Source organism: Oncorhynchus clarkii, chromosome 8 (assembly GCF_045791955.1).
Source record: "Oncorhynchus clarkii lewisi isolate Uvic-CL-2024 chromosome 8, UVic_Ocla_1.0, whole genome shotgun sequence".
Classification (NCBI taxonomy): domain Eukaryota; kingdom Metazoa; phylum Chordata; class Actinopteri; order Salmoniformes; family Salmonidae; genus Oncorhynchus; species Oncorhynchus clarkii.
In genome coordinates, this window is record NC_092154.1 from 41,297,661 (window position 1) to 41,323,267 (window position 25,607).

A 25,607-nucleotide genomic window follows, 5' to 3' on the forward strand; every position below is an offset into this window, starting at 1 on the left:
ACTGAGGGAGCTAAGAGCTGTGTTGTCAGTCATTTCAAGAATAGCTGGAATACTAGCTTGAGGTTCTGTTACATAGAGGAGAATGTAATCTCCGTATAGGGAAATCTTATTTACAGTATCTTTAGTATTATAGCCATGTATTGCTGCATGAGATCTGATCGCCTGAGTGAGAGGTTCAATAATTAGGGCGGAGAGCATAGGTGACAGCGCACAACCCTGCCTTGTCCCTCTATAAAGGTTAAATTGGGGCGACAATGATTGGTTAGTGAATATTCTTGCACAGGGGTTCCTATATAAAAGCTGGATCCAATTCATGAACCCATCTCCAATATTACATTTCTGTAGGACCTTGAATAGATAGGACCACTCAACATGGTCAAAGGCCTTTTCGGCATCAAGAGGTATAACGGCAAGGTCCACGTTAGGTAACCTCTGAGAATACATAATGTTGAAGAGGCGACTGAGATTGAAGAATGAGTTTCTGTTAGGGATAAAGCCGTTCTGGTCCAAATGGATCAATTTGCCAATTAAAGTGCTAAGCCTGTTAGCCAGAATTTTTGCTAAAATCTTTTGGTCTGTATTAAGGAGAGATATTGATCTGTATGACCCTACCTCTTCCGGATCTTTACCCTTCTTATGTATAACTGTAATGAACGCCTCATCCAAAGTAGGTGGGAGAGCTCCCACATCATTGGCCTGAACCAACATTTTGTGCAGGTAGGGAGAGAGCATGTTGCTGAATGTTTTATAGAATTCACCAGGGTATCCATATGGGCCCGGTGTCTTGCCACTCTTTAGATGTTTAATTGTTTCTCGAATTTCTTCAAGAGATATTTCCTTATTCAAGAAGATTACAGTCCTCCAAAAAGTTTTGCATAATTAAGGGGTTACGATCCGCTTTAGATGTACATAGAGTCTCATAAAACTGACAGAATCTGTCATTGATGTCTTTGGGGGAAGAGAGCAATTTCCCAGATGCAGATTTAACTTTGTGAACCATTTGGTCACTCACACTTTTTCGAAGTTGTCTGGCGAGTAATTTGTGTGGTTTGTCACCAAACTCAAAATATTTTTGCTTAGCATAGAGAAAAGATTTAGCAATTTTAGCTTAGAGAATCTGATTATATTCAAATTTTAAAGAGTTAATTTTTTTAATGTTTCTCCATAGATGGATGGCTAGCATTCTCCCTATCCAGTAAGTTAATTTGTCCCTCCAATTCTACCAATTTTCCTCTGTTTTGCCTAGTCCTGGCAGCCTGAAAGGAGATGATACAGCCTCTAAAATAAGCCTTCAGTGTTTCCCACAATAATGCTGGGGAAGTCTCTGTGTTGTCGTTGGTATCAAAGAAAAATGTAATTTGGTCTTAAGATGTTCACAGAATGTTGGTTCTGTGAGGAGCTGAGGATTCAACCTCCCGACCCTCTTGTTTTGTACAATGTTACCCAATCTCAAGGTTAATGGACGGAGATTATAATATCATGATACCTCACATTACAGGTATTTATTTATTTTTATTTTACCTTTATTTAACCAGGCAAGTCAGTTAAGAACAAATTCTTATTTTCAATGACGGCCTGGGAACAGTGGGTTAACTGCCTGTTCAGGGGCAGAATGACAGATTTGTACCTTGTCAGCTCGGGGGTTTGAACTTGCAACCTTCCGGTTACTAGTCCAACGCTCTAAACACTAGGCTACAGTGCCGTATAGGGGAGTAATTTCACATCAACCAAAAAGTAGTCAATTCGTGTATAAACATTGTGAACATGAGAGTAAAAGGAGTATTCCCCATCCGTAGGGTTAGAGATCCTCCATATATCAAATAAATTAGCATTTTTTATGTAGGTATTCAAGAATTCGCTTGAATAGGAGGTAGGGGTTCACCGGGTAGAAGATCTATCCAAATATTGGTCTAGCACACAGTTAAGGTCCCCTCCAGTCTAGAATCAGGGCAAGGACTTTTGGGAAAAAAGAGGAGTTATCAATGTTTGGCCCATAGATATGTAGTAGAGTTACGAAAATAGAGTGGATCTCTCCTATTACGTAACATATTACGTCACATAACGACCCTCTTTATCCGCAATAGTGGTTTTATGTAGAAAGGGAATTCCTTTCCGTACCAGAATCGCTGTGACTCTCGTTTTGGCCGAGAAGTTAGAGTGATACACTTGCCCCACCCACCTACATTTAAGTCTGATATGAGAATTGTTATTCAGATGGGATTCTTGCAAAAATATATTATCAGATGAGAGTGGTTTCAAGTGGGCTAGGACCTTGCCTCTCTTAATTGGTTTGTTTAAACTCTTGACACTCTTGACATTCCAGGAAGTGAATTTAAGCCCCACCCTCCTCTCGATTGTAGTTCCTATGGTGGCCTGCATAACATGTAACTCAATAAAAAGGTAAGAAAGCGCACCAAGCCATCACGATCAGCATATGTAGCACCTACACCCGAGCAGTATATATATATATATATATACATAAACACATTTATATATATATATATATATATATATATATATATATATATATATATATATATATATACACACACACATACACACACACACACACACACACACACACACACACACAATGTACATATATATATATATATACACACACATAAAAAATATATATATTTGTATATATATATATATATATATATATATATATATATATATATATATATATATATATATATAGATAGATAGACATATACAAATACGTACATACGTACACACACACATACACACACCTACACTTAAAATATACACATACAAAATAATAATAAAATGCTAAGAGAACATTTTTAATAATAATAATAATAATAAAGTACAAATAATAATTATATATATGCACACCTACACATAGACACAAGCACCACAGAAGGCTGGTGGGAATCTAATCGGGAGAGCGGCCCACGGCTATGACAGAAGCAGAACGGCACAAAACACCAACTTGCTATCCAGGTGTCTGCGTCTGCGTCTGCGTCTGCCCAACCATCACCCCCAGTCCCCTGCAAGCAATAAATAAATGGTATGGTAATAAGAATAATGTACGAATTGAAAAAGAAAGAAAGAAACAAAACAAAAATGGGGGAATATAAGTATATCCATCCGAAAGTGTTAATGATCAAACCTGGAAGGGCACCCAAACAGACATCTCTGAACTCCAACGACAGATCAGTCGTCTAGTCGGAATGAAAGTGAAATGAATGTTAAATAAAGAGCTCTGACCGCCCTCCATTGGTTGGCTCAGCGTCTTACATGTTCGGTAGCCCTTGCTGAGACAGTTTAATAAGGTTTCACTCGTTCTGGTATAGTATGGATTCGAGTCCATGAGCAGACCCTAACACACAATGACAAGGTGCTCTAACCCATATGGGGGATTGGTGTATATTCCCGGATAAACTTCTCTGCGTCCAAAACCGAGGAGAGACAAATCTTCTCACCGGAAGGAGGGGTAATTCTGAGTCTTGCAGGGAAGAGCAAGGCTGGTCGAAGATAGAGTTTGGTCATGACATCTCTGTAGCCGGCGTGATGTTTTGCCACGTCGGGCGCATAATCCTCATAGACACGGAAGGGGTGTCCTTTATGTAACAGGTTACCCCTCATCCGAACCTCGCGCAGGATAAGATCATTGGTCTTGAAACTGTGACAACAGATGATTACTGGGCGAGGACGTTGGCCCGGACCAGGCACTGGGACAAGGGCGCGATGTGCACGGTCCAGCTGGGGATCCGAAGCCAAAACATCCGATCCCATTGCATCTCTCAATAGCTTGGCAAAGAAGTTGGTGGGGCGAGAGCCAGCCTCCACCCCCTCTGCCAGACCAACAACGCAAAGGTTATGACGTCTGGATCGGCCCTCGAGGTCAACCACTTTCACAGAAAGCATCTGCACACTATCCTGCAAGGACGTGCATAGCTTCTCTAACTCGTCGATCCTACCAGCGTTGAATTCAGAAGCTTTCTCAAGGTCCACAATACTCTGGCCCTGCGAAGCAACCGTTCAAATGGTGCTCTCGATTTTGGTGTAATAGTAGCCTTATGATTCTAGTAGCCTTAGAATCCTAAGTTCTGTAAGTGTCACATTGCTACCTGTGCCTTCCGCCATGTCTGTCTCGTTGTTTGGTGGGGAGTAGGCCTCCGATGTGGATTTATTGTCCTTTGGTTGCTTATTTCTTTGCATTTTCACATAGAAAGTTACAATATTGTATTAGAAAGAGACGTTTGTTTGTAAAAAGTTCCATAAAGTAGGTTAAGTTAGATTGTTCCGCCCCCGAGCGGCTCTTCCTCCTGCCAAATGTATGACCATATTAGAGATACATATTTCCCTCAGATTACACGGAACCACAAAGAATTTGAAAAAACGAATCCAATTTTGATAAACTCACATATCTACTGGGTGAAATACCACAGTGTGCAATCACAGCAGCAAGATTTGTGACCTGTTGTCACAAGAAAAGGGCAACCAGTAAAGAACAAACACTATTGTAAATACAATCTCTATTTAGGTTTATTTATTTTCCCTTTTGTACTTTAACTATTTATTAATCATTACAACACTGCATATAGACATAATATGACATTTGAACTGTCTTTATTATTTTGCAACTTTTGTGAGTGCAATGTTTACTGTTAATTATGTATTGTTTATTTCACTTTTGTTAATTATCTATTTGACTTGCTTTGAGTGTAAACATATGTTTCCCATGCCATTAAAGCCCATTAAATTGAATTAAATTCAGAGAGCCAGCTGGAGATAAATAATCCATAATGAAACCACAGCAAATGGTCCGGGGCCTTTTATTTGTCTGGGTTCTCAGTTTAATAGTGTGGGTTTAATAGCTGTACGGCTCAGTGTCTGTCTTCTCTAGGATAGATGTCGGCTGTTGAACTTTATTTTTTATTTAACTAGGCAAGTCAGTTAAAAACAAATTCTTATTTACAATGATGGCCTACCGGGGAACAGTGGGTTAACTGCCTTGTTCAGGGGCAGAATGACAGATTTTTACCTTGTCAGCTCAGGATTTGATCCAGCAACCTTTTGGTTACTGGCCCAATGCTCTAAATACTAGACTACCTGTCGCTATGGGACTGCATACAGACAGACACCTCTACTCAGCATGCTCTCTGACCCCTCTGTGTCTCAGTACTTCTGACTCTGACAACTTCTGAAGGACTTCTGGACCACTTTTTGAGTTTCTGTCCTCTCTTTCCTTCCATGCCCCCTCTTTCTTATTTTATTTTTCTTTCGCTCCTGAACTTCTCACCAGGGGGCTGTCTGCTTCACCTCAGGCTGTTATTCTTCAGATCCAGCTGCTGCTGCCCTGTCAAACACACACACAATATAAACACGCATAGTACTCAGTCGGAACAGCATTTCTCTCTCTCTCTCTCACACACACACACACACACACACACACACACACAAGATACACATAATATACTTACACACTCAAACACACACACCCTACCACTCTGTCACACTCCTGACATCCTTCCCCATGTTGTTGCATATCATTAAACGTCCTCATCTCCTTTTGATGTTCTTTCTTTTCATGTTTCCTCTTCCTCTTGTTACCCCTCTCACAATCATTTCCTTTCGTCACCGAACATTCCATGGTAGCTAGGAAGAATAGGTGCATTATGGGTTATGTAACCCTCTAAACTCTGTAGGTGGCTCAGGGGGTTAATGGAGAAACAAGTATGATGTTATGGTAGAATATATGGCAATTAGTTCAGCACCTTTTGGTGGTGTGACCGACTAGAATGTGTGAGAGAAGGAGAGAGAGTCAATGTGGCTATTTGTGCTTCTTGGGCACATCGAATTCCCATGTTGATATGATATGATATGATGGACAAATGTGTGCATGAGGGTGGCAGGGTATATGTGTGTGTTTTTTTGAAGTGATAATTTCCTCCTTCTAGTTGGATTATTCCTGGTTAAGGGTGAAGATAGGGTGAAATAAAAAGACAAATGAAAAGATAAAAAGAGAGAGATCAAATTTGACCCTCATCGGCCATCTCTGGTTTGCAACGCTCTGAGTAGCAGATCTAGGATCAGCAAGACTGACCTCAAATCAGTGTCTAGGGTTAACTCTGGTTTCCTGCTGCTCCTACAGGGATGATGGTAAGGAGGGGCTGAAGTTCTACACAAACCCCTCCTACTTCTTTGACCTGTGGAGAGAGAAGATGCTGCAGGACACTGAGGACAAAAGGAAAGAGAAGAGGAAACAGAAGGTAAGGAAGGGCCAGTGGGCCGGGCCATCACCAGCATCCTGTCTTCTTATTGTAGGATTCCACGTGGTGTTGTTTGCACATTGATCCTTAGCTGAGGTGCTGTTTCACTAAGTAGCTTTTGGACCCTAACTAATGTCAGATCAGCTCTCCCTATTACAGGTTTAATCTCAGCCATTATGAGCCCAATATTGGAACTGTTCTCGGATCAGAATTGCCTCTATTATTAGGGAGGGAAGGATACACAGTGGTTCTCTGTTGTCTAGTTTTTTACTCTAATTAATGTTTGCATCTGTCCTCTCTCTGCCCCCACACCTCATGGGGGAGCCTATGTTTGTCCTGAGAGAGACACACACTCAAACTGTATACACACACATATGCATACACCCACATACCGTACACACAATTGCTCTCGTGGGGTCCCTCATAGACACACACACCCATACTGTACACACAAATGCTCCCATTAGCGAGAACATTGTGTATACTCAGTGAGATTTACACACACACACACACACACTGAAGGGGGTCTCCCGCCCATAGCCCCAGGGGCTCCCTACGACGCTACTCAGCACCAGCTTGTGTCTACATGCTTGAGTGGCGGGCCATAGCCCTCTCTTCACCATAACCATCCAATTGGAGCCCAACATGGTTAGATTTTCAAGCACAACCAACCAATGAGGGAAGCCTGCCAGAGAGGTTTGGGTATATAAAAGTTGAGGTTTGGGTTTTTGTGGTGATGATGAAGGGTTCAGTCACAAGACTCACAGTCAGAGAACAGGGGACAGTAACAGTCACACCACTATGTATTTAGAGAAAGACTGGAAATACAGAAATTGTATAAAAAAATAGCTCACAGAACAATATATAGATAGATACAGTATTTAATAGGCCTTATTTGGTGTAAACAGAGTATTTGAGTTGGGATGGTGGGGAGTTGAGGCCAGATACCAGTCTCAGAAAAGGCCAGTGGAGTTATGAAGCACTATTTTCGCTGCACCACAATACACTGGCAGCAATTACAGTATAGAGTACAGACCACGTACAAAGTGCTAGGATGGCAGCCCACTGAGCCCAGGGAGGGAGGATTACTGGACTTTACACACACACACACTTTGGGTTCAGACACATCATGACATACAACTACAGGATAGTGAGATAAGTGAAGACTAGGATTCTGGCATGAACATATTAGAGCTTCCTTAAGGAGAGCGAGATAGAGAAAGTGAGAGAGAGAAAAAGAGTGAAAGAGGGGAGAGCGAGTGAGAAACACAGTGATAAGGGTGTTGTCAGGTTGAGTGTGTGTGACCGTGTCCGTGACTCATTGTAAGACTTGCGCTCGCTTGCTGAGGTCATTGAATGCAGTTAGATCAGCTGAATATGCCTCTCAGGCAGGTGTGTGTGTGTGTGTTTGTGTGCGCGTGCGTGCGTGCATGCTTGCGTGTGATATATAGAACAGAGAGAGAGTGTACAAGCATCTCTAGAACATCTTTGAGGAGATCAGGGAACTGTCTATTACCGCACTCAAACACAATGTTACTGGTCAGGTTCCCCACCCCATGCTCCAACCCCCGTACCCCTCCTGGGGGTTGCCATAGCAACCCTACATTGTTCTGCCGTGCCGAGCTGGCCAGAGATTGAAAGAGCAGCAGTTGCAGTAAGATGGAAGGACAGACTGTCAATAAGCAGCCATGACCACAGCTAATTCACACATCACTACCTGATACACTGTCTGTCAAACACATACAGATAGGCTACATAGCTATGTGTGTTGTTTCTGGAGCTAGTAGGATAGTTATATTTGACATAGGGAAATATATGTATCTGCTTATGTATTCTTATGAATATATCTAGATTCCTGAAACCTCTAATGCCTTAGCTAGTATCCCTCTCTTCCCTACCTCCCTCTCTCTTTCCCTTCGTCCTCTCCTCGGTCTCTGTTGTCTCTGACTCTGTGCAGATGGAATTGCCTTTTCATGTGTGGCCGGAGGGCCTTATCAGAGTCCCCTCTGAACCCCCTCCCCTCCTTTCCCCCCCAGAGGTAAGACTGCCCCGCCCCTCAGACCCCGTCCTGAGACCCTCGGGTTAGCCTGCTGCCCCCCTATCTAACCCCCCTCCTTTTGGGTTTGCCCTGCCTCAAAGCAGTGCACTGGACCCCACTAACTCTGCTTCAAACCCCTGCTACTTACCTGGAAACCCTTTGCTAATCACTTCTCCAACTACAAGGTGCATCTGAGACAATCACAATCAGTGATTGTAACCTTTTGGGTAAACCTGCCACCCTCTTCCCGCACCCGTGACCACTGTGTGGTACCCACTAACACAGACCCCCTCCCTCCACTCTTTGGGTTTTGGGTTTCCACTAACTGCCAGGATTGTTGTGATCTGATGTCTGAGCTTGGACTTAATCACATATTTCTCACTGTACTTTACAAGTAGGTATTTTGTACAATGTACCTAGTATACAGTCTCCATGCTAATGACCTAATGATTGTTAGATAACAGTTCCAGGCTGTAAAGGGGAACATAGCTTCCCTCCCTCCCACCCCCAGGTTGGGTTAGGACCTCCACAGGAGAGTAGAGAGAGTGCTGGGGGTGGCATTATGCTGAGCCCGTCATATTACTCACACACACTGTATATACACACACAGCAAGACACTCCTGTGTGCCACTACCACATTCAGATGAAGGAGGACTGCATGGGTTAGTCATACGGGGCACTGACATCATCCACATTTATAACAGTAATGACTAGTGATGCACAGATATTACATTTTTGGCCAGTAACCGCTATTGTCCGATATATATATATTTTTTAAATGCGGCCTCTTAAGCATTGTAGTACAGTTAAATAGTCAAATAAACACACACACACACACAAACACACACCACCAATAACCAAAAAGTTATTTTGTTGGCATTTACATATGTTCCCGTTACCAGTAAAACATCAAAAGCTATACTTTCACTTACTATTTCTTCCACGTAGCAATATACACTGCTCAAAAAAATAAAGGGAACACTTAAACAACACAATGTAACTCCAAGTCAATCACACTTCTGTGAAATCAAACTGTCCACTTAGGAAGCGACACTGATTGACAATACATTTCACATGCTGTTGTGCAAATGGAATAGACAACAGGTGGAAATTATAGGCAATTAGCAAGACACCCCCAAAAAAGGAGTGGTTCTGCAGATGGTGACCACAGACCACTTCTCAGTTCCTATGCTTCCTGGCTGATGTTTTGGTCACTTTTGAATGCTGGCGGTGCTTTCACTCTAGTGGTAACATGAGACGGAGTCTCCAACCCACACAAGTGGCTCAGGTAGTGCAGCTCATCCAGGATGGCACATCAATGCGAGCTGTGGCAAGAAGGTTTGCTGTGTCTGTCAGCGTAGTGTCCAGAGCATGGAGGCGCTACCGGGAGACAGGCCAGTACATCAGGAGACGTGGAGGAGGCCGTAGGAGGGCAACAACCCAGTAGCAAGACCGCTACCTCCGCCTTTGTGCAAGGAGGAGCAGGAGGAGCACTGCATGAGCCCTGCAAAATGACCTCCAGCAGGCCACAAATGTGCATGTGTCTGCTCAAATGGTCAGAAACAGACTCCATGAGGGTGGTATGAGGGCCCGACGTCCACAGGTGAGGGTTGTGCTTACAGCCCAACACCGTGCAGGATGTTTGGCATTTGCCAGAGAACACCAAGATTGGCAAATTCTCCACTGGCGCCCTGTGCTCTTCACAGATGAAAGCAGGTTCACACTGAGCACATGTGGCAGACGTGACAGAGTCTGGAGACGCCGTGGAGAACGTTCTGCTGCCTGCAACATCCTCCAGCATGACCGGTTTGGCGGTGGGTCAGTCATGGTGTGGGGTGGCATTTCTTTGGGGGGCCGCACAGCCCTCCATGTGCTCGCCAGAGGTAGCCTGACTGCCATTAGGTACCGAGATGAGATCCTCAGACCCCTTGTGAGACCATATGCTGGTGCGGTTGGCCCTGGGTTCCTCCTAATGCAAGACAATGCTAGACCTTATGTGGCTGGAGTGTGTCAGCAGTTCCTGCAAGAGTAAGGCATTGATGCTATGGACTGGCCCGCCCGTTCCCCAGACCTGAATCCAATTGAGCACATCTGGGACATCATGTCTCGCTCCATCCACCAATGCCACGTTGCACCACAGACTGTCCAGGAGTTGGCGAATGCTTTAGTCCAGGTCTGGGAGGAGATCCCTCAGGAGACCATCCGCCACCTCATGCCCAGGCGTTGTAGGGAGGTCATACAGGCACGTGGAGGCCTCACACACTACTGAGCCTCATTTTGACTTGTTTTAAGGACATTACATCGAAGTTGGATCAGCCTGTAGTGTGGTTTTCCACTTTAATTTTGAGTGTGACTCCAAATCCAGACCTCCATGGGTTGATAAATTTGATTTCCATTGATAATTTTTGTGTGATTTTGTTGTCAGCACATTCAACTATGTTATGAAAAAATTCATTCAGATCTAGGATGTGTTATTTTAGTGTTCCCTTTATTTTTTTGAGCAGTGTACATAATCTGGTTCAGTAGCTAACTATATAGCTAGGTGTAATCATCTAAAATAACCCTCATTTATAAGACATTTCTTATTTGATTAATGGTGGTCGGACCCATCTATGTGAAGCTAGCCACAATAAGGATTATTCACAATAGTGGACTTTGTGGTTAGCCTTCAAAATAAAATTATACTATTTGTATTCATTTGCATCACTGTCAATGACATACTTTTATTTTGAAGGCAAACCCCAAATTCCACAAGTGATCCTAATCCTTATTGTGGCTAGCTTCACAACACATAACCCGGTCCGGTCGAGCCTCACTAGCCGTATGAAGCTATCTGGCTGCTTATAACATTAGCTTTGGGCAACAGGGTTAAGTAGCTGGCTAGCTATTTATTTTCATGAACTGAAGTTCAATTTTAATAGGTGGACAGTTAGTGGCAACCTAGCTAATACTTACTCACAAGGATTCCTAAATCATTGCTAAGAATAATGAAAATGACTGCAGTCTCTACTGGTCATTGTTTTTAGGCTGGTTGTATTTGTGCTAGCTAGGTACCAAGCTAAACCTAGCTACGCCAGAAGTTGCGGTCTAACCCTAGCCCTTTATTACCAACGTGGTATTGTAAACACATCGTCCGTGGCCAGTGTTTGCTTGTTTATTTTTGACAGCGCTACTGTATCTTTTTTGACACACAAAGACCCAAACGGCTTTCCATATTATGTATGTCGTGAAGCTAATAGCAGTGACGCTATTACTGTGTAACTCCAGTAGGGCAACATCGGAAAAATAGCGCACTTGGTAATGTGTACCGGTGCTCGACCAGTCGGTGAAAGCCAACATCACCCACGACAGAGAACAGTTGATTGTCAAGGGCAATGAATTCCATTATCTTGGCTTTAATTAATGGATTTGAGTTGTCTCTCTGAAATTACCATACTCTTTTAAATGACTGCTCGACTTGTTGACTGCTCGATCCACACAGCAGACATTGTGGGCTAGATTAGGAATGCTGTGTTGCACGTGTAGCTCATTTTACGCGGCGTCATTACCTCATGTACCTATATAGGGATGCACGGTATGCACGGTAGCTTTGACATTGGACTTTATTAATATCGGCATTAAATTAGACATCAGGCCGAAACCGATGTTGCCATTTTTAGCTAATATTGACCGATTCCGATATGTTCACCGATATATTGTGCATCCCTAGTAAAGACACCTGTAGTACACACCCCCAGTGACCCACATACTCATAACCAATAACTGCTAAAGGAAAGGCTTGAGAGAACAATAAACAGGGGTTTTCACTTCATCTTCTCTGGTGTGTGTACGAGTGTGTGCCCCTCTCCATCAGCATAATGGCCTCTGATTAATTGTGGCTAATCAATGTGCATTACTTTTAAGATTCATTATGTTTCCTTCTCTCTGCTGTGTGACTACTGACTATTCTGGGCACGACAGGGTGGGGGCGGGGTCAACTGCAATTAGTCAAACACACCGGCCCAATCCATGTCACGTCAAATCACAACCCACCGTTGTGTCACACACCCACCTGATCACTCATACAAATGAGCATGTGTCACAGAAACAAACTACACTGAACAAAAATATAAACGCTACATGTAAAGTGTTGGTCCCATGTTTCAATAAACTGAAATATAAATCCCAGAAATGTTCCAATCTTGCAAAAAGCTTATTTCTCTCAAATGTTGTGCACATTTCCATCCCTGTTGAGTGAGCATTTCTCCTTTTCCAAGATAATCCATCCACCTGACAGGTGTGGCATATCAAGAAGCTGAATAAACAGCATGATCATTACACTAGGGGAAATTGTGCTGGGGACCATAAAAGACCACTTTCAAATGTGCAGTTTTGTCACACAACACAATGCCACAGATGTCTCATGTTTTGAGGGAGCGTGCAATTGGTATGCTGACCAGCTAGATTATCCACCAGAGCTGTTGCTAGATAATTGAATGTTCATTTCTCTACCATAAGCTTACCTCCAACGTTGTTTGAGAGAATATGGCAGTATTTGTGCTGAGGAGTATTTCTGTCTGTAATAGATACTTTTTGTGGGGGGGGGGGGGGGTTATTCTGATTGGCAGTGCCTGGCTCCCCATTGGGTGGGCCTATGCCCTCCAAGGCCCACACATGGCTACACCCCAGCCCAGGCATGTGAAATCCATAGATTAGGGCCTAATGAATGTATTTCAATTGACTGATTTCCTTATATGAACTGTATCTCAGTAAAATCTTTGAAATTGTTGCGTTTTATATTTTTGTTCAGTATAACAAAATCAGTTATCTGCATGAGTTACATTAGAGCTAAACTGTACTTACTAACAGGAATGTTGATTGCTCAACAATCGATCAAGCTATTTTCTGTGTGTGCGTGTGTTTTTAATCAAATCAAATGTATTTATATAGCCCTTCGTACATCAGCTGATATCTCAAAGTGCTGTACAGAAACCCAGCCTAAAACCCCAAACAGCAAGCAATGCAGGTGTATTAATGCTACAGTACAAGTGGTCACATACAATCCAGTCCAGCGATGTGACCCCCACCTGCTAAGTCTCAAGACTCCAGATATTCTACTGCACATTTGTCCAAACAAATGTCTCACAACAACTGTTATTTCAAACATTTGTTATACCTTAGTGCATCATCAGTGTCTCATTATGCTTGTGTGTAGTATGTTTAAGCAAGGTTGCATAAAAATTCTAAAAACAAATGTGCCTAATTAGTATATTGATTTGAGGCAGATACGTTGCTTAACTAAAGTGTTTGACCACATTGTTGAGATTTCTGCTGCATAGCAACAGAGTAGAAACACCAACTGTCTTTGTGTAGGATGTTGTTGATGGTAAGCTAGCCAAGTGTTTCTATGAATGATGACTCTCTTGTTCTTTTGCTGCTTGCTGCTTGCTGCTTGCCTTGTGCTTCCTTCTGGTGCTAATTGCTAAGCAACTTTGTCATGTTGTGTTAGTGTGCATTGTGTCATGCTGCACTGATGTGCACGGGGTGCTTGCTTTGTGCTTTTTGTGTGTTCAAATAGGCTATTTTATTTTGAATTCTTGTTTTGTACTGTCTCTTCATTGTCTTTGTATGGCTGAACAGCTCTGTTATCTTTGAGTTTGTTTGGCACTGCGTGTGTGTGTGTGTGTGTGTGTGTGTGTGTGTGTGTGTGTGTGTGAGTGAGTGCTCTCTAGTCCACTCTGTCATTTGGTTTGTAAGTGGCACGTGCACTATGTTAAATTGTATGATTTGCGCTCTATTGCTGTGTCTGACTGCGCTGCCATTGAGTCCAGCTGTGTCATGTCATTTTGTGTTTAACAGAGTTTTGCTTCCTCATCTGTTCCAATGCCCTGCTGCTACTTTCCTATTTTTGCCACTCTCAGCAGCAGTATTACGTTCTATTGCGCTGTGTGGTGTTAATTCATGCTCCCTGGTGCTTCTCTTGACGTTCTGTTCTTGTAGTTGCAGGACCCCGGCATGTATGATCAGGTCTATAGGTACTTAGACCTCCCAGGGCAGGTATGTGGTCTCATTACAAACCTTGTGTCTTCCAGTATCAGTGTGTGAAGTGTTGGCAGCTCATAATCCCTAGGACAACAATTAGAAGTGTTATAATGCATTATAAAGACCCAATGTCACGTTCGCAGTGCTCTAGATATGGGAACTAGGGAATATGTAGTGTATTTGGGCAAAACAAAAGCACAAATGACTAAAGTACAGTAACATTTTATTGATTTATTTGGATCTTATCTTTTTTTTTTTACTTTGGTATATAATAGACACCATGTTTTGTGTGGCACTGTAAATGTAACAAGCCCTGTAACGTAAATGTCAGCATACTCTTGTTCTATTCAGTCAGTCAGTCCTACAGCTTTCCTTTCTCACCTGCTCTAAGTTCTGCCTTCAACTTCTGTTGTGTGTGCCACCTTCTATGTGTCCTGTTTACATTGTTAGGTTCTTATTTTTCAGAGTAAATAACTCACGGACACTAGAGAAGCTTTAACCAAGTTGAATTCTGCCCAAAGGTTCTGTACAGCTGTAATTCAGACAGCAAAATTTCTCACCATCACAGTTATATACGTCCCACTTAAGACACTCATTCTCTCCAATCCTTACATCTTATGGTTCTACAGGAAGAGGGTAAACATATACTAAACCCTGATTACTCCCTTAAGGGGATCTGACCTCACCTCCTGACCTCAACCCCTCCTTCACCTAATCCACAGTTGTCCTTCTGTCTCCCCTATCTCAACACGTTGCTCTCCTCCCTTCCAGCCAGCTATCTGTCTTCCTACAGAGAACCATTAACTTCTGACATTAACCTAGTCTCTTTCACTCCTTCTATTCTAGGCTTCTTCTCTATAATTTATTTAATATCTCAATGTTCAAAGTTTAGCCGATTCCAACAATATACAGTGCATTCAGAAAGTATTCAGACCCCTTGAATTTTCCACATATTGTTACGTTACAGCCTTATTCTAAAATTGATGTAATATTTTTTTCTCATCAATCTAAACACAATACCCCATAATGACAAAGCAAAAACAGGTTTTTATACATTTTTGCAAATGTATTTAAAAAAACGGAATTATCATATTACATGAGTATTTAGACCCTTTACTCAGTACTTTGTTGAAGAACCTTTGGCAGCGATTACTGCCTCAAGTCTTCTTGGGTATGACGCTACAAGCTTGGCACACCTGTATTTGGGGAGTTTATCCCTTCTCTGCAGATCCCCTAAGCTCTCAGGTCTCTCCAGAGATGTTCGATGGGGTTCAAGTCCGGGCTCTGGATGGACTTCAGAGACTTTTCCCGAAGCAACTCCTGCATTGTCTTGGCTGTGTGCTTTAGAGTTGTTGTTCTGTTGAAAGGTGAACCTTTTCCAAGTCTGAGGTCCTGAGCACTCTGGAGCAGATTTTCATCAAGGATCTCTATGTACTTTGCTCCGTTCATCTTTCCCTTGTTCCTGACTAGTCCCCCAATCCCTGCTGCTGAAAGAAATCCCCACCGCATGATGCTGCCACCACCATGCGTAACTATAGGGATGGTGCCAGGTTTTCTCCAGACGTGATGCTTGGCATTCAGGCCAAATAGTTAAATCTAGATTTCATCAGACCAGAGCATCTTGTTTTTCATGGGGGCTGTCATGTGCCTTTTACTGAGGAGTGACTTCTGTCTGGCCACTCTACCATAAAGGTCTCCAGCTGGCTGGAGTGTTTACGGACGTATACATTCTCTCCCTATCCCAGTCTGCAGTCCCCACTTGCTGTCCACCATTGTTCCTGTACCCAAGAAAGCAAAGGTAACTGAACTAAATGACTATCACCCCGTAGCACTCACTTCCATCATCATGAAGTGCTTTGAGAGGCTAGTTAATAAGGATCATATATCCTCTACCTTACCTGACACCCTAGACCCACTTCTATTTGCATACCGCCCCAATAGATCCACAGACGATGCAATCGCACTGCACACCTCCCTATCCTATCTGTACAAGAGGAATATCTATGTAAAAATGTATTTATTGTGAAGGTGTAGGCTATATTACATGGATTTATTTGACTTTTTAAAATGTAGATGTTCCAAAGATCTGCATCAGCGGCTTGTAGGCAACATGTGGAAGCCAGGAAATGTGTTTATGTTAATTAACGGTCAATTACTGTGAGACTGTCAGTTATTTGCTTGACAATCACCGACTGATGGAATTTCATGACTACCACAGCCCTAGTGGTGCGTTCAGCCCAACACATCACCGGGGGCATCCAGGACACCTACAGCACCCGATGTCACGGCCTGTTCACCCCGCTACCATCCAGAAGGCGAGGTCAGAACAGGTGTATCAAAGCTGGGACAGAGAGAATGAAAAACAGCTTCTATCTCAAGGCCATCAGACTTAAATAGCCATCACTAGCCGGCTACCACCCGGTTACTCCACCCTGCACCTTAGAGGCTGCTGCCCTATATACATAGACATGGAATCACAGTCACTTTAATAATAGAAAACTAGTCACTTTAATAATGTTTACATACTGCTTTAGTCATTTCATATGTATATACTATACTATATTTCTACTATATTTTAGTCAATGCCAAGTCCGACATTGCTCGTCCAATTATTTATATATTTCTTAAAGCCATTCTTTTACTTTTAGATTAGTGTGTATTTTCGTGAATTGTTAGATACTACTGCACTGTAGAAGCTAGGAACACAAGCATTTCGCTACACCCGCAATAACATCTGCTAAATATGTGTATATGACCAATAATATGTGATTTGATTGGTGGAGTACTGCAGAGAAGGTTGTCCTTCTGGAAAGTTCTACCATCTCCACAGAGGTTCCTCTGGAGATCTGTCAGAGTGACCATTGGGTTCTTGATCACCTCCCTGACAACGGCCTTTCTCCCCCGATTGCTCAGTTTGGCCGGGCTGCCAGCTCTAGGAAGAGTCTTGGTGGTTCCAAACTTCTTCCATTTAAGAATGATGGAGGCCACTGTGTTCTTGGGGACCTTCAATGCTTCAGACATTTTTTGGTACCCTTCCCCATATCTGTGCCTCAACAAAATCCTGTCTTGGAGCTCTACAGACAATTCCTTCGACCTCATGACTTGGTTTTTGCTCTGACATGCACTGTCAACTGTGGGGGACCTTATATAGACAGGTGTGTGCCTTTCCAAATCATGTCCAATCAATTGAATTTACCACAGGTGGACTCCAATCAAGTTGTAGAAGCATCTCAAGGATGAACAATGGAAACAGGATGCACCTGAGCTCAATTTCAAGTCTCATAGCAAATGGTCTGAGTGCTTATATTAATAATGCATGTCTGTTGTTTATTTTTAATACATTTGCAAACATTTCTTAAAAAACTTTTTCTTTGTCATTATGGGATGCTGTGTGGATTGTGATCATTTTTTAAATTGTAATACATTTTAGTGTAAGGCTGTAACGTAACAAAATGTGGAAAAAGGGAAGGGGTCTGAATACTTTCCGAATGGACTGTATGTGTAGAATGAGCATCCTACTCAATTTTTATGTAAATATGCCATATTGCTTAGTCTCCAATGAAAATGAGAGGATTCGCTATGACAACAGCAGCTGTGCAAAACCAAGAGGCAAAATAATATTTGCTTGTGTGTGCGCGCCACCTAGATGATGGATGTTTAGTTTTTAGTTATGGGCACAGAAATGTATGCACTCTCTCTCTGTTCAATCTCTCTGTTGCCTCCTGTCTTTCAACTCACCTCTTTCTCGCTCTCTTTGTCAAATTAACAGATAGTTCTTCCCCCTACTTGTGATCAGAGCAGACATGAGGGGTGTAGGAAAGTTCTGTGTTTCTGTCTAATAGTTCTGTGCAGATTAAAACTCTAATTTCTCTCTCTCCCGTGTCTGTCCTCTCTTCCTTCTCGTCCTCCATCGTCTCTCCTCTAGGTAAGGGGAAACGACCGTACTCTGGAGACTGAGAAGGTACCCCGGGCTCCTCACGACCGGAAGAAGGAGTGGCAGAAACTGGCGCTGGGGGCGGAGCTAGCTGAGGACGACTCTGAGGAGGCCTTGAAAGAAAGAGAGGCTAACGGCTCTGCCACCTACCACGACAGGTCTGGGTGAGTGTGAATGTGCGCTTCCTTGTATCTTCGTACATGGAGCACTGTGGAATCCTTTTAGGGATAGGGGGCAGCATTTTCACTTTTGGATTAATAGCGTGCCCAGAGTGAACTGCCTCCTACTCTGTTCCAGATGCTAATATATGCATATTATTATTAGTATTGGATAGAAAACACTCTGAAGTTTCTAATATTGTTTGAATGATGTCTGTGAGTATAACAGAACTCAAATGGCAGGTGAAAACCTGAGAAAAATCCAACCAGGAAGTGGGACATCTGAGGTTTGTAGTTTTTCAAAGCTTGGCCTACCGAATACACATTGAGATATGGATGAGGTTGTACTTCCTAGGGTCTCCACTAGATGTCAACTATCTTTTGAAACTTGAATTAGGATTCTACTATAAAGGAGGGACTCATGAGACCTCTTTGAGTCAGTGGTCTGGCAGAGAGCCTTGGTCTCATGACGCACGCTCCCGACAGAGTTACTTCTTGTTCCAGAGCTTCTCTGAAGACAAATGAATTCTCCGGTTGGAACATTATTGATGTTTTATGTTAAACACATCCTAACGATTGATTCCATACATCGTTTGACATGTTTCTAAAGGACTGTAACGGAACATTTTGAGTTTTTGTCTGGATGAAATGCTCTCGCCTCATGAAGATAGATTACTGGGCTGAACACGCTAACAACAAGTGGCTATTTGGACATAAATTATGGAACTTTATGGAACAAATCAGGCATTTATTGTCGAACTGGGATTCCTGGGAGTACCTTCTGTTGAAGATCATCAAAGGTAAGTGAATATTTATGGCGTTGTTTCTAACTTTGTTGATTCCAAAATGGCGGATATTCCTCTGGCTGTTTTGGGTTCTGAGCGCCGTTCTCAGATTATGCTTTTTCCGTAAAGTTTTTTTGAAATCTGACACAGCGGTTGCATTAAGGATATGTCTATCTTTAATTCTGTGAATAACACTAGTATATTTTATCAATGTTTATTATGAGTATTTATGCAAAATCACCGGATGTTTTGGAATCAAAACATTACTGCACGTAAGGCTCCAATGTAAACTGAGATTTTTGGATATAAATATGCACATTATCGAACAAAACATACATGTATGGTGTAACATGATGTCCTATGAGTGTCATCTGATGAAGATCATCAAAGGTTAGTGATTCATTTTATTTATATTTCTGCTTTTTGTGACACCCGTCTTTGTCTGGAAAAATGTCTGTGTGTTTTTTCAACTTGGCGGTGATCTAACATAATCATATGTTGTGCTTTAGCTGTAAATAATTTTTGAATTCAGACACGATGGGTAGATTAACTGTCACGTTCGTCATAACGAGGAGACCAAGGCGCAGCGTGATATGAATACATTCTTCTTTCATGAAAATGAAGAACACTTAAACAAACTATACAAAACAACAACGTGAACGTGATGCTATATATAACGAGTGCTGACATGCAACTAACCATAGACAATAACCCACAAAATACCCAATGAATATGGCTACCTAAATATGGTCCCCAATCAGAGACAACGATAAACAGCTGCCTCTGATTGAGAACCAATCTAGGCAATCATAGACATAAAAACACCTAGACTGGAAAAACCCTAGACAGGCTAAAACACATATATCACCCTCGTCACACCCTGACCTAACCAAAATAATAAAGAAAACAAAGATAACTAAGGTCAGGGCGTGACATTAACAATATGTTTATCTTTCATTTGCTGTATTGGACTTGTTAATGTGTGAAAGTTACATATTTCAAAAAAATATTTTTGAATTTTGCGTGCTGCCTTTTCAGCGGAATGTTGTCGAGTTCCGCTAGCGGAAAGGTTAAACCCTAGAAAGGTTAAACCCTAGAAATGTTAAACCCCAACGCTACTCTACATGGAGCATTTGTGACCCCCCCTCCCCCTTTTTGTGTCTCCCTCAGAGCTCCTTTGCATATGGAGTGGGTGTGTCCCACTCTAACTCTTCCCCCTCTCTCTCTCAGAGCTCCTATGTACTTGGAAGGGATGGACGGGCCGTTCTCCCTAGCAGCGCTGCCCTACAGTCAAATGAACGAGCTGCTGAACCGTCCTGGGGACAGAATGTACACGCAACCCCACGACCCCCCACCACTGCCCCCAATGCACCCTCTGGGAGACATCAAACCCCCCTCCATGATCAGGTGGGTGACACACAGACAAACACATACAGAGGCAGACACACACACACACAGGCACACAAATTCTTCCCACCACCTCTTTGGCTCTCTGGCTTTGACTCTGAGGACGCTTTTCACTCTGAGGACGCTATTCAAGTGAATACAAATTTAAAAAAAAATTTCCAGTTAAGTTCTTTTCTCTGCTTTGTTGCTCCGTTCTCTAGCCTATTGTGTTGTGTTTTGTTCTGGTTAACTCTAATGATGGGATGCGAGCGGCTGCAGATGTGTTTTCCATCCCCAGAATTTTCTTATCCGAGCGTGGGCAGAGGAAAAGAGGGAAATATGAACACATGGATGGATGGATGGATGGGATGGGATGGGATGGGATGGGAGGAAGCGGGGATAGTGGATCAAAGGTGAGGACAGATGGAGCTGGGGAAGGGATCGATAAGGTGTTAAGGCTAGCGAGGGCCGAGGCAGACGTTTTCCCTGTAGAGCTAACACAGTCCTCACTCTTCCAATCTCTGGAGGAATCAGAGAAGAGAGAGGGAATAAGGACACTGGAGCAGTTTCTCTCTCTCTTGCTCTTTCTATCTACCCCCTCTCTCCTTTTCTCTCTCCCCCCCATCTCTTATTTTGCTCTATCCCCTCCGCATCTCTCATTTTGTTCTCTCTCCAAATTATTGTTGTGTTTCAATCTTTCTTTTGCCTTTTCTCTAGTTCTGTATAGACCATGCATGTCAGACTAATGTATCTAGATAGGTTTGACGCACACAGTGTTTGGATGACTAGACATCAGTTATGTAATGCTTAGCATGACAAGTAAGTGTTAGTCAGGGACAGGAAGAGATCGGGATAGATGTGGAGAGAGAGAGAACATGTCAGGAGAAATTACCTCAATGAGAGTGAAAGAGACAGAGCGAGAGAACCTGTAGTACACTCACCCTTTGTGTTGACCTTTTGTTTTCAGCCCAGACGTATTGACTCTAGATCAGTGTTTCCCAACCCTGGTCCTTGAGTACCCCCAACAGTACACATTTTTTTTTGTATCCCTGGACAAGCACACCTGATTCTACTTGTCAACTAATCATCAAGCCCTCAATAAGTTAAAGGAGATGTGTTTGCCAAGGGCTACAACGAAACTGTACTGTTGGGGGTACTCAAGGACCAGGGTTGGGAAACACGGCTCTAGATGGCACCGGACATAACACAGTACAGCTTTCTCCTTCTTGCTTTACTTTCCATCTCCCTGTTATCTCCATTAGATTTTCTTCCATTTCTTGCTCTCTCTTGCCCCCCCCAACCTGATTATAAGTTAGCTTCCGGTTAACAGTACCTCTTTCTCTTTGTTTGTCTCTCTCTTTCTGTCTCTCCCTCTCTCTCTCCTCAGCTCCAGTTCAGGTTTTTCAGACAGCAGACCCCAGTCTCCAGCACAGATGCATGGCTTCAATTCCAACACCCTTCCCCCTCCACCTCCCCCCTTGCCTCCTCCACCTCCCCCCTTGCCTTCCATGTCCAGCTCTGGCCCACGGGGCACCCCTCCTCCCCCTATCCCTCCTCTACCAGTCCAGCAGCAGACCCCAGCCATCCCCCCTCCCCCCGCCCCCCTCCAGATTGCCCCTGGCGTCCTCCACCCTGCCCCTCCTCCGGTGGCTCCTCCCCTCCACCTCTCCTCCCCGGCACGCCTCCAACAGATCCTGGACAAGGGCCCACCCCCTCACCAATCAGATGGCACTGTATCGCCCCCGCCCCCTCCTCCTCCTCTGCCCCTCCCAGGAGCACGGATCTCCTCCCCCTGCCCGCCAGGCCCACCCCCCGTGCCTTCCTTCCTGTCAGGTGCCGTGGGGTCCCCAGCCTCTCACTCCAGTGGGAAGAAACATTCTGCCAGCCTGCCGCCCATCAGTGACGCACGCAGCGTCTTATTGGAGGCTATCCGCAAAGGTGGGTGGGGCCTCAGTGTATTAGCCAGTAGATCTGGGTATTGGGGTAATATGGTAGCGTCCGAAGCTCAATGTGCGTAGTCATTGGACAGTTTTATAACAGAAAAAAGCTGTTCCATTCTGTCTTATAGGTTGCAGAATCTAAAGTGGTGTTCCTTTTAAAGGGAACTAGCTAGCACTTTGTCTTGTCCTTGATGCTGAGGACAGAGAAAGAGAGTTGGACTTATGTGATCTCTCTCTCTCTCTGCCCCCCCCCCCCCCCACTCCCTCCTTCCCCCTCCCTTTTTGCCTCCCTCCCCCAAGGTATCCAGCTCAGGAAGGTGGAGGAGCAGAGGGAGCAGGAGGCGGCCAAACACGCGCGTGTGGGGAACGACGTGGCCACCATCCTGTCCCGACGTATCGCCGTCGAGTACTCCGACTCGGAGGATGAGTCGGAGTTCGACGAGGGAGACTGGATGGAGTGAACGAGATGGAGGGAGAGGAGAAGAGAAGGGGACAGAGGGCAAAATTGTTACTCAACTGTACCCCCTTTCGAGACGTCAGAAGTTTGTCCTTACAACTGCTCTCCTCTGTCAGTCCTGTTTTACTTCCCTTTCATACACTACTCTACACCCCTCTCTCTCCCTCTCTCTCTCTCTGTCAATTACCGTTCTTCTATGTGTGTTCGGATGAAAAGCTCCACGTCAGTTGTATGTTCCATGTGTTCTGGTCGGGTTATGTTTTTGTACTCATTTTTCTACACTACTGCACATCGGTCAGTTGCTGTCATGTTATTTTCCTTCTTTATCCTCCAATATTATGAAATCCTCCTCGTGTACAGTTGTTTCCAAAATAACCTTTTAAAGAAAAAACATTTTTTTTGTTTTCCTGTTTGTTTCTCGCTGTTCAGTATTAGCGTAACAAAGTGGCATGACACTTCTGTCCTTAGTTCTGTCCTGCCTCCTGGTGGGCCAAAGTGGAGATGAATTGATTCTGTATTTTATTATCTCTTCTTGGAGTTTCTTTTCTAACAGAAAAACACATGCAGTTTTTAAATGGGCCAGTTGTTGCCAATATGAACTACTTGAAGAATGGTAGCCATCCTGAATACCAGTCGGCTGTGGTTATTTGCTGATGTGATTTATTGGAGTTGTTCTGTGTTTTATATAATCCGGATTTGACTTATCACCTAAGAACAAGGAAAATATTGTGATGATGATATGTTATGTGATGATTGTTGTCTGATTCTGATGATGAAGATAAAGAAGAATTATGGTGAGATATTAGAATAATCAGAACCACTTAACAGTAGTGTCCCACTGGGAACACACAGGTTTAATCAACGTTGTTTCCACTTAATTTCAATTAAATTATGTTGAACCAACGTGGAATAGATGTTGAGTTGACGTCTTTGCTCAGTGGGGTCTGAGCAATAGGAACCACTTTTAGAAGGCAGATTATTTCCTGGGTTCCCTCTCTGTGTGTCAACTAACGAGAAGCCTTACTTAGTTTGACTCTAGAACACTAAATAAGGGCTCTATTCAATCTGTATCGCTGAAGTGTTACAGATTGTGCAATACACATTTTAAGATAATTTCCGATTGAGCCGACAGGTGCTGCGTTTACTGTGAATGCGGTCTCCGTTAACTTGGGAAAATTGCCTTTACATTTCAATCACGCTGTAATGCTGATCTTCAGCGATACACATTGAATCGAGCCCTAGCAGTTACTATGAAGAATTTAAATGAATTAACGCCATTAGTCTACCCGTGTTTCTGCTGCCAAGGGGGTGGGGCCATGATGAGAAAGAAGGATTCATCTGCCTTCACGGCTCCCTTTGAAGACGCCTGCAGTCCTTTTCTTTCTTCTACTTGCCTTATTGTTTGTACAGACATATCGTTGAGTTGATGAATGTATTGTGCTGTTACTACTTTTTGCCTGTTCTGGTATGAATTAACTGTTTCTATGTTTGGGGAGAGGGAGAGAGGAAAATGAACCCTGGGTTCAAACAATATGCTGTATAACATGTAACTGTTGACTGTAACAGTTTGCTTGAGTTAATAAAAGCTAATGTTATGTTTTAGGAGTTGTTGTTGTGTGTTTTATTAATGTGACTTTTAACTATTAAGCTTTTATTATTAAACCTCATCCACTTTAATGACATTTCTTCAACATTCTAAAGCTCCCATTGTTAAAAACTCCCATTCTTAGCTGTGACTTCCAAAAGTTAACACATCAACTACATTTACCACTTTCCCAACAAGTTGTACAACAACTTAGTGTATGAAATCTTAGTCAACTTCTCTGATATTGAAATCTGAAGAAAAAAATATTCAACCAATCGAACAATACAGCTGTTTTAGTAACCGCATCAACTACATTTTTGACTTTTTTAAACAAATACAGTTTTGACCACTTTCCCAAAAAGTTAGACAAAAATGTTGAGCAAATTAAATCTTAGTATACTTATCTGCTATTCAAATCTGAAATCGGAACAAAAATCATTTCTACCAATCATGGTGTTTTCGCAATGCATTATTTTTTTAATTTTTTTAAATAACAGACATTTTGACCACTTTCCCCACAAACTTATGAAAGAATATGGTCTAATTATCTGGTATCATATAAACTCCTATAAGACATGGAACATTTTGTAGAATTGCAGGGTATTCACTTTAAAATTGCAACATTATCTCTCAATTTAAATCCAATTTTATTGGTCACATACACGTGTTTAGCCAATGTTATTGTGCAGTAATTTCTAACAAGTAATATCTAACAATTTCACAACAATACACTCAATACACACAAATCTAAACTTAGGAATGGAATTAAGAATATATCAATATTTGGACGAGCAATGTTACTGCGGCGTAGACTAAGACAGTACAATAGAATAGAATACAGTATATACATATGAGATGGGTAATGCAAAATATGTAAACATTATTAAGGTGACTAGTGTTCCATTATTAAATTGGCCAGTGATTTCAAGTCTATGCATATAGGGCAGCAGCCTCTAGTGTGCTAGTGATGGCTATTTAACAGCCTGATGGCCTTGAGATAAACGCAGCAAAAAAATAAACATTACTTTTTCACGACCCTGTCTTTCAAAGAAAATTCG

The 25,607-nt window shown here is 42.8% G+C and overlaps 1 protein-coding gene across 1 annotated transcript in view; it reads left to right on the plus strand.

The window, feature by feature from the left end:
* Nucleotides 1–24,566, plus strand: part of LOC139415670 (actin-binding protein WASF1-like) — a 156,354-nt gene extending 131,788 nt beyond the window's left edge. Inside the window, exons 6-12 of the mRNA XM_071163789.1 lie at nt 6,128–6,245; nt 8,203–8,283; nt 14,263–14,319; nt 18,230–18,402; nt 20,412–20,588; nt 21,955–22,505; nt 22,808–24,566. Of these exons, the coding sequence (XP_071019890.1) occupies nt 6,128–6,245; nt 8,203–8,283; nt 14,263–14,319; nt 18,230–18,402; nt 20,412–20,588; nt 21,955–22,505; nt 22,808–22,968 (1,318 nt within the window). The 3' untranslated portion in view covers nt 22,969–24,566. The remainder of the gene's footprint in view (nt 1–6,127; nt 6,246–8,202; nt 8,284–14,262; nt 14,320–18,229; nt 18,403–20,411; nt 20,589–21,954; nt 22,506–22,807) is intronic.
* Nucleotides 24,567–25,607: the final 1,041 nt, after the last annotated feature.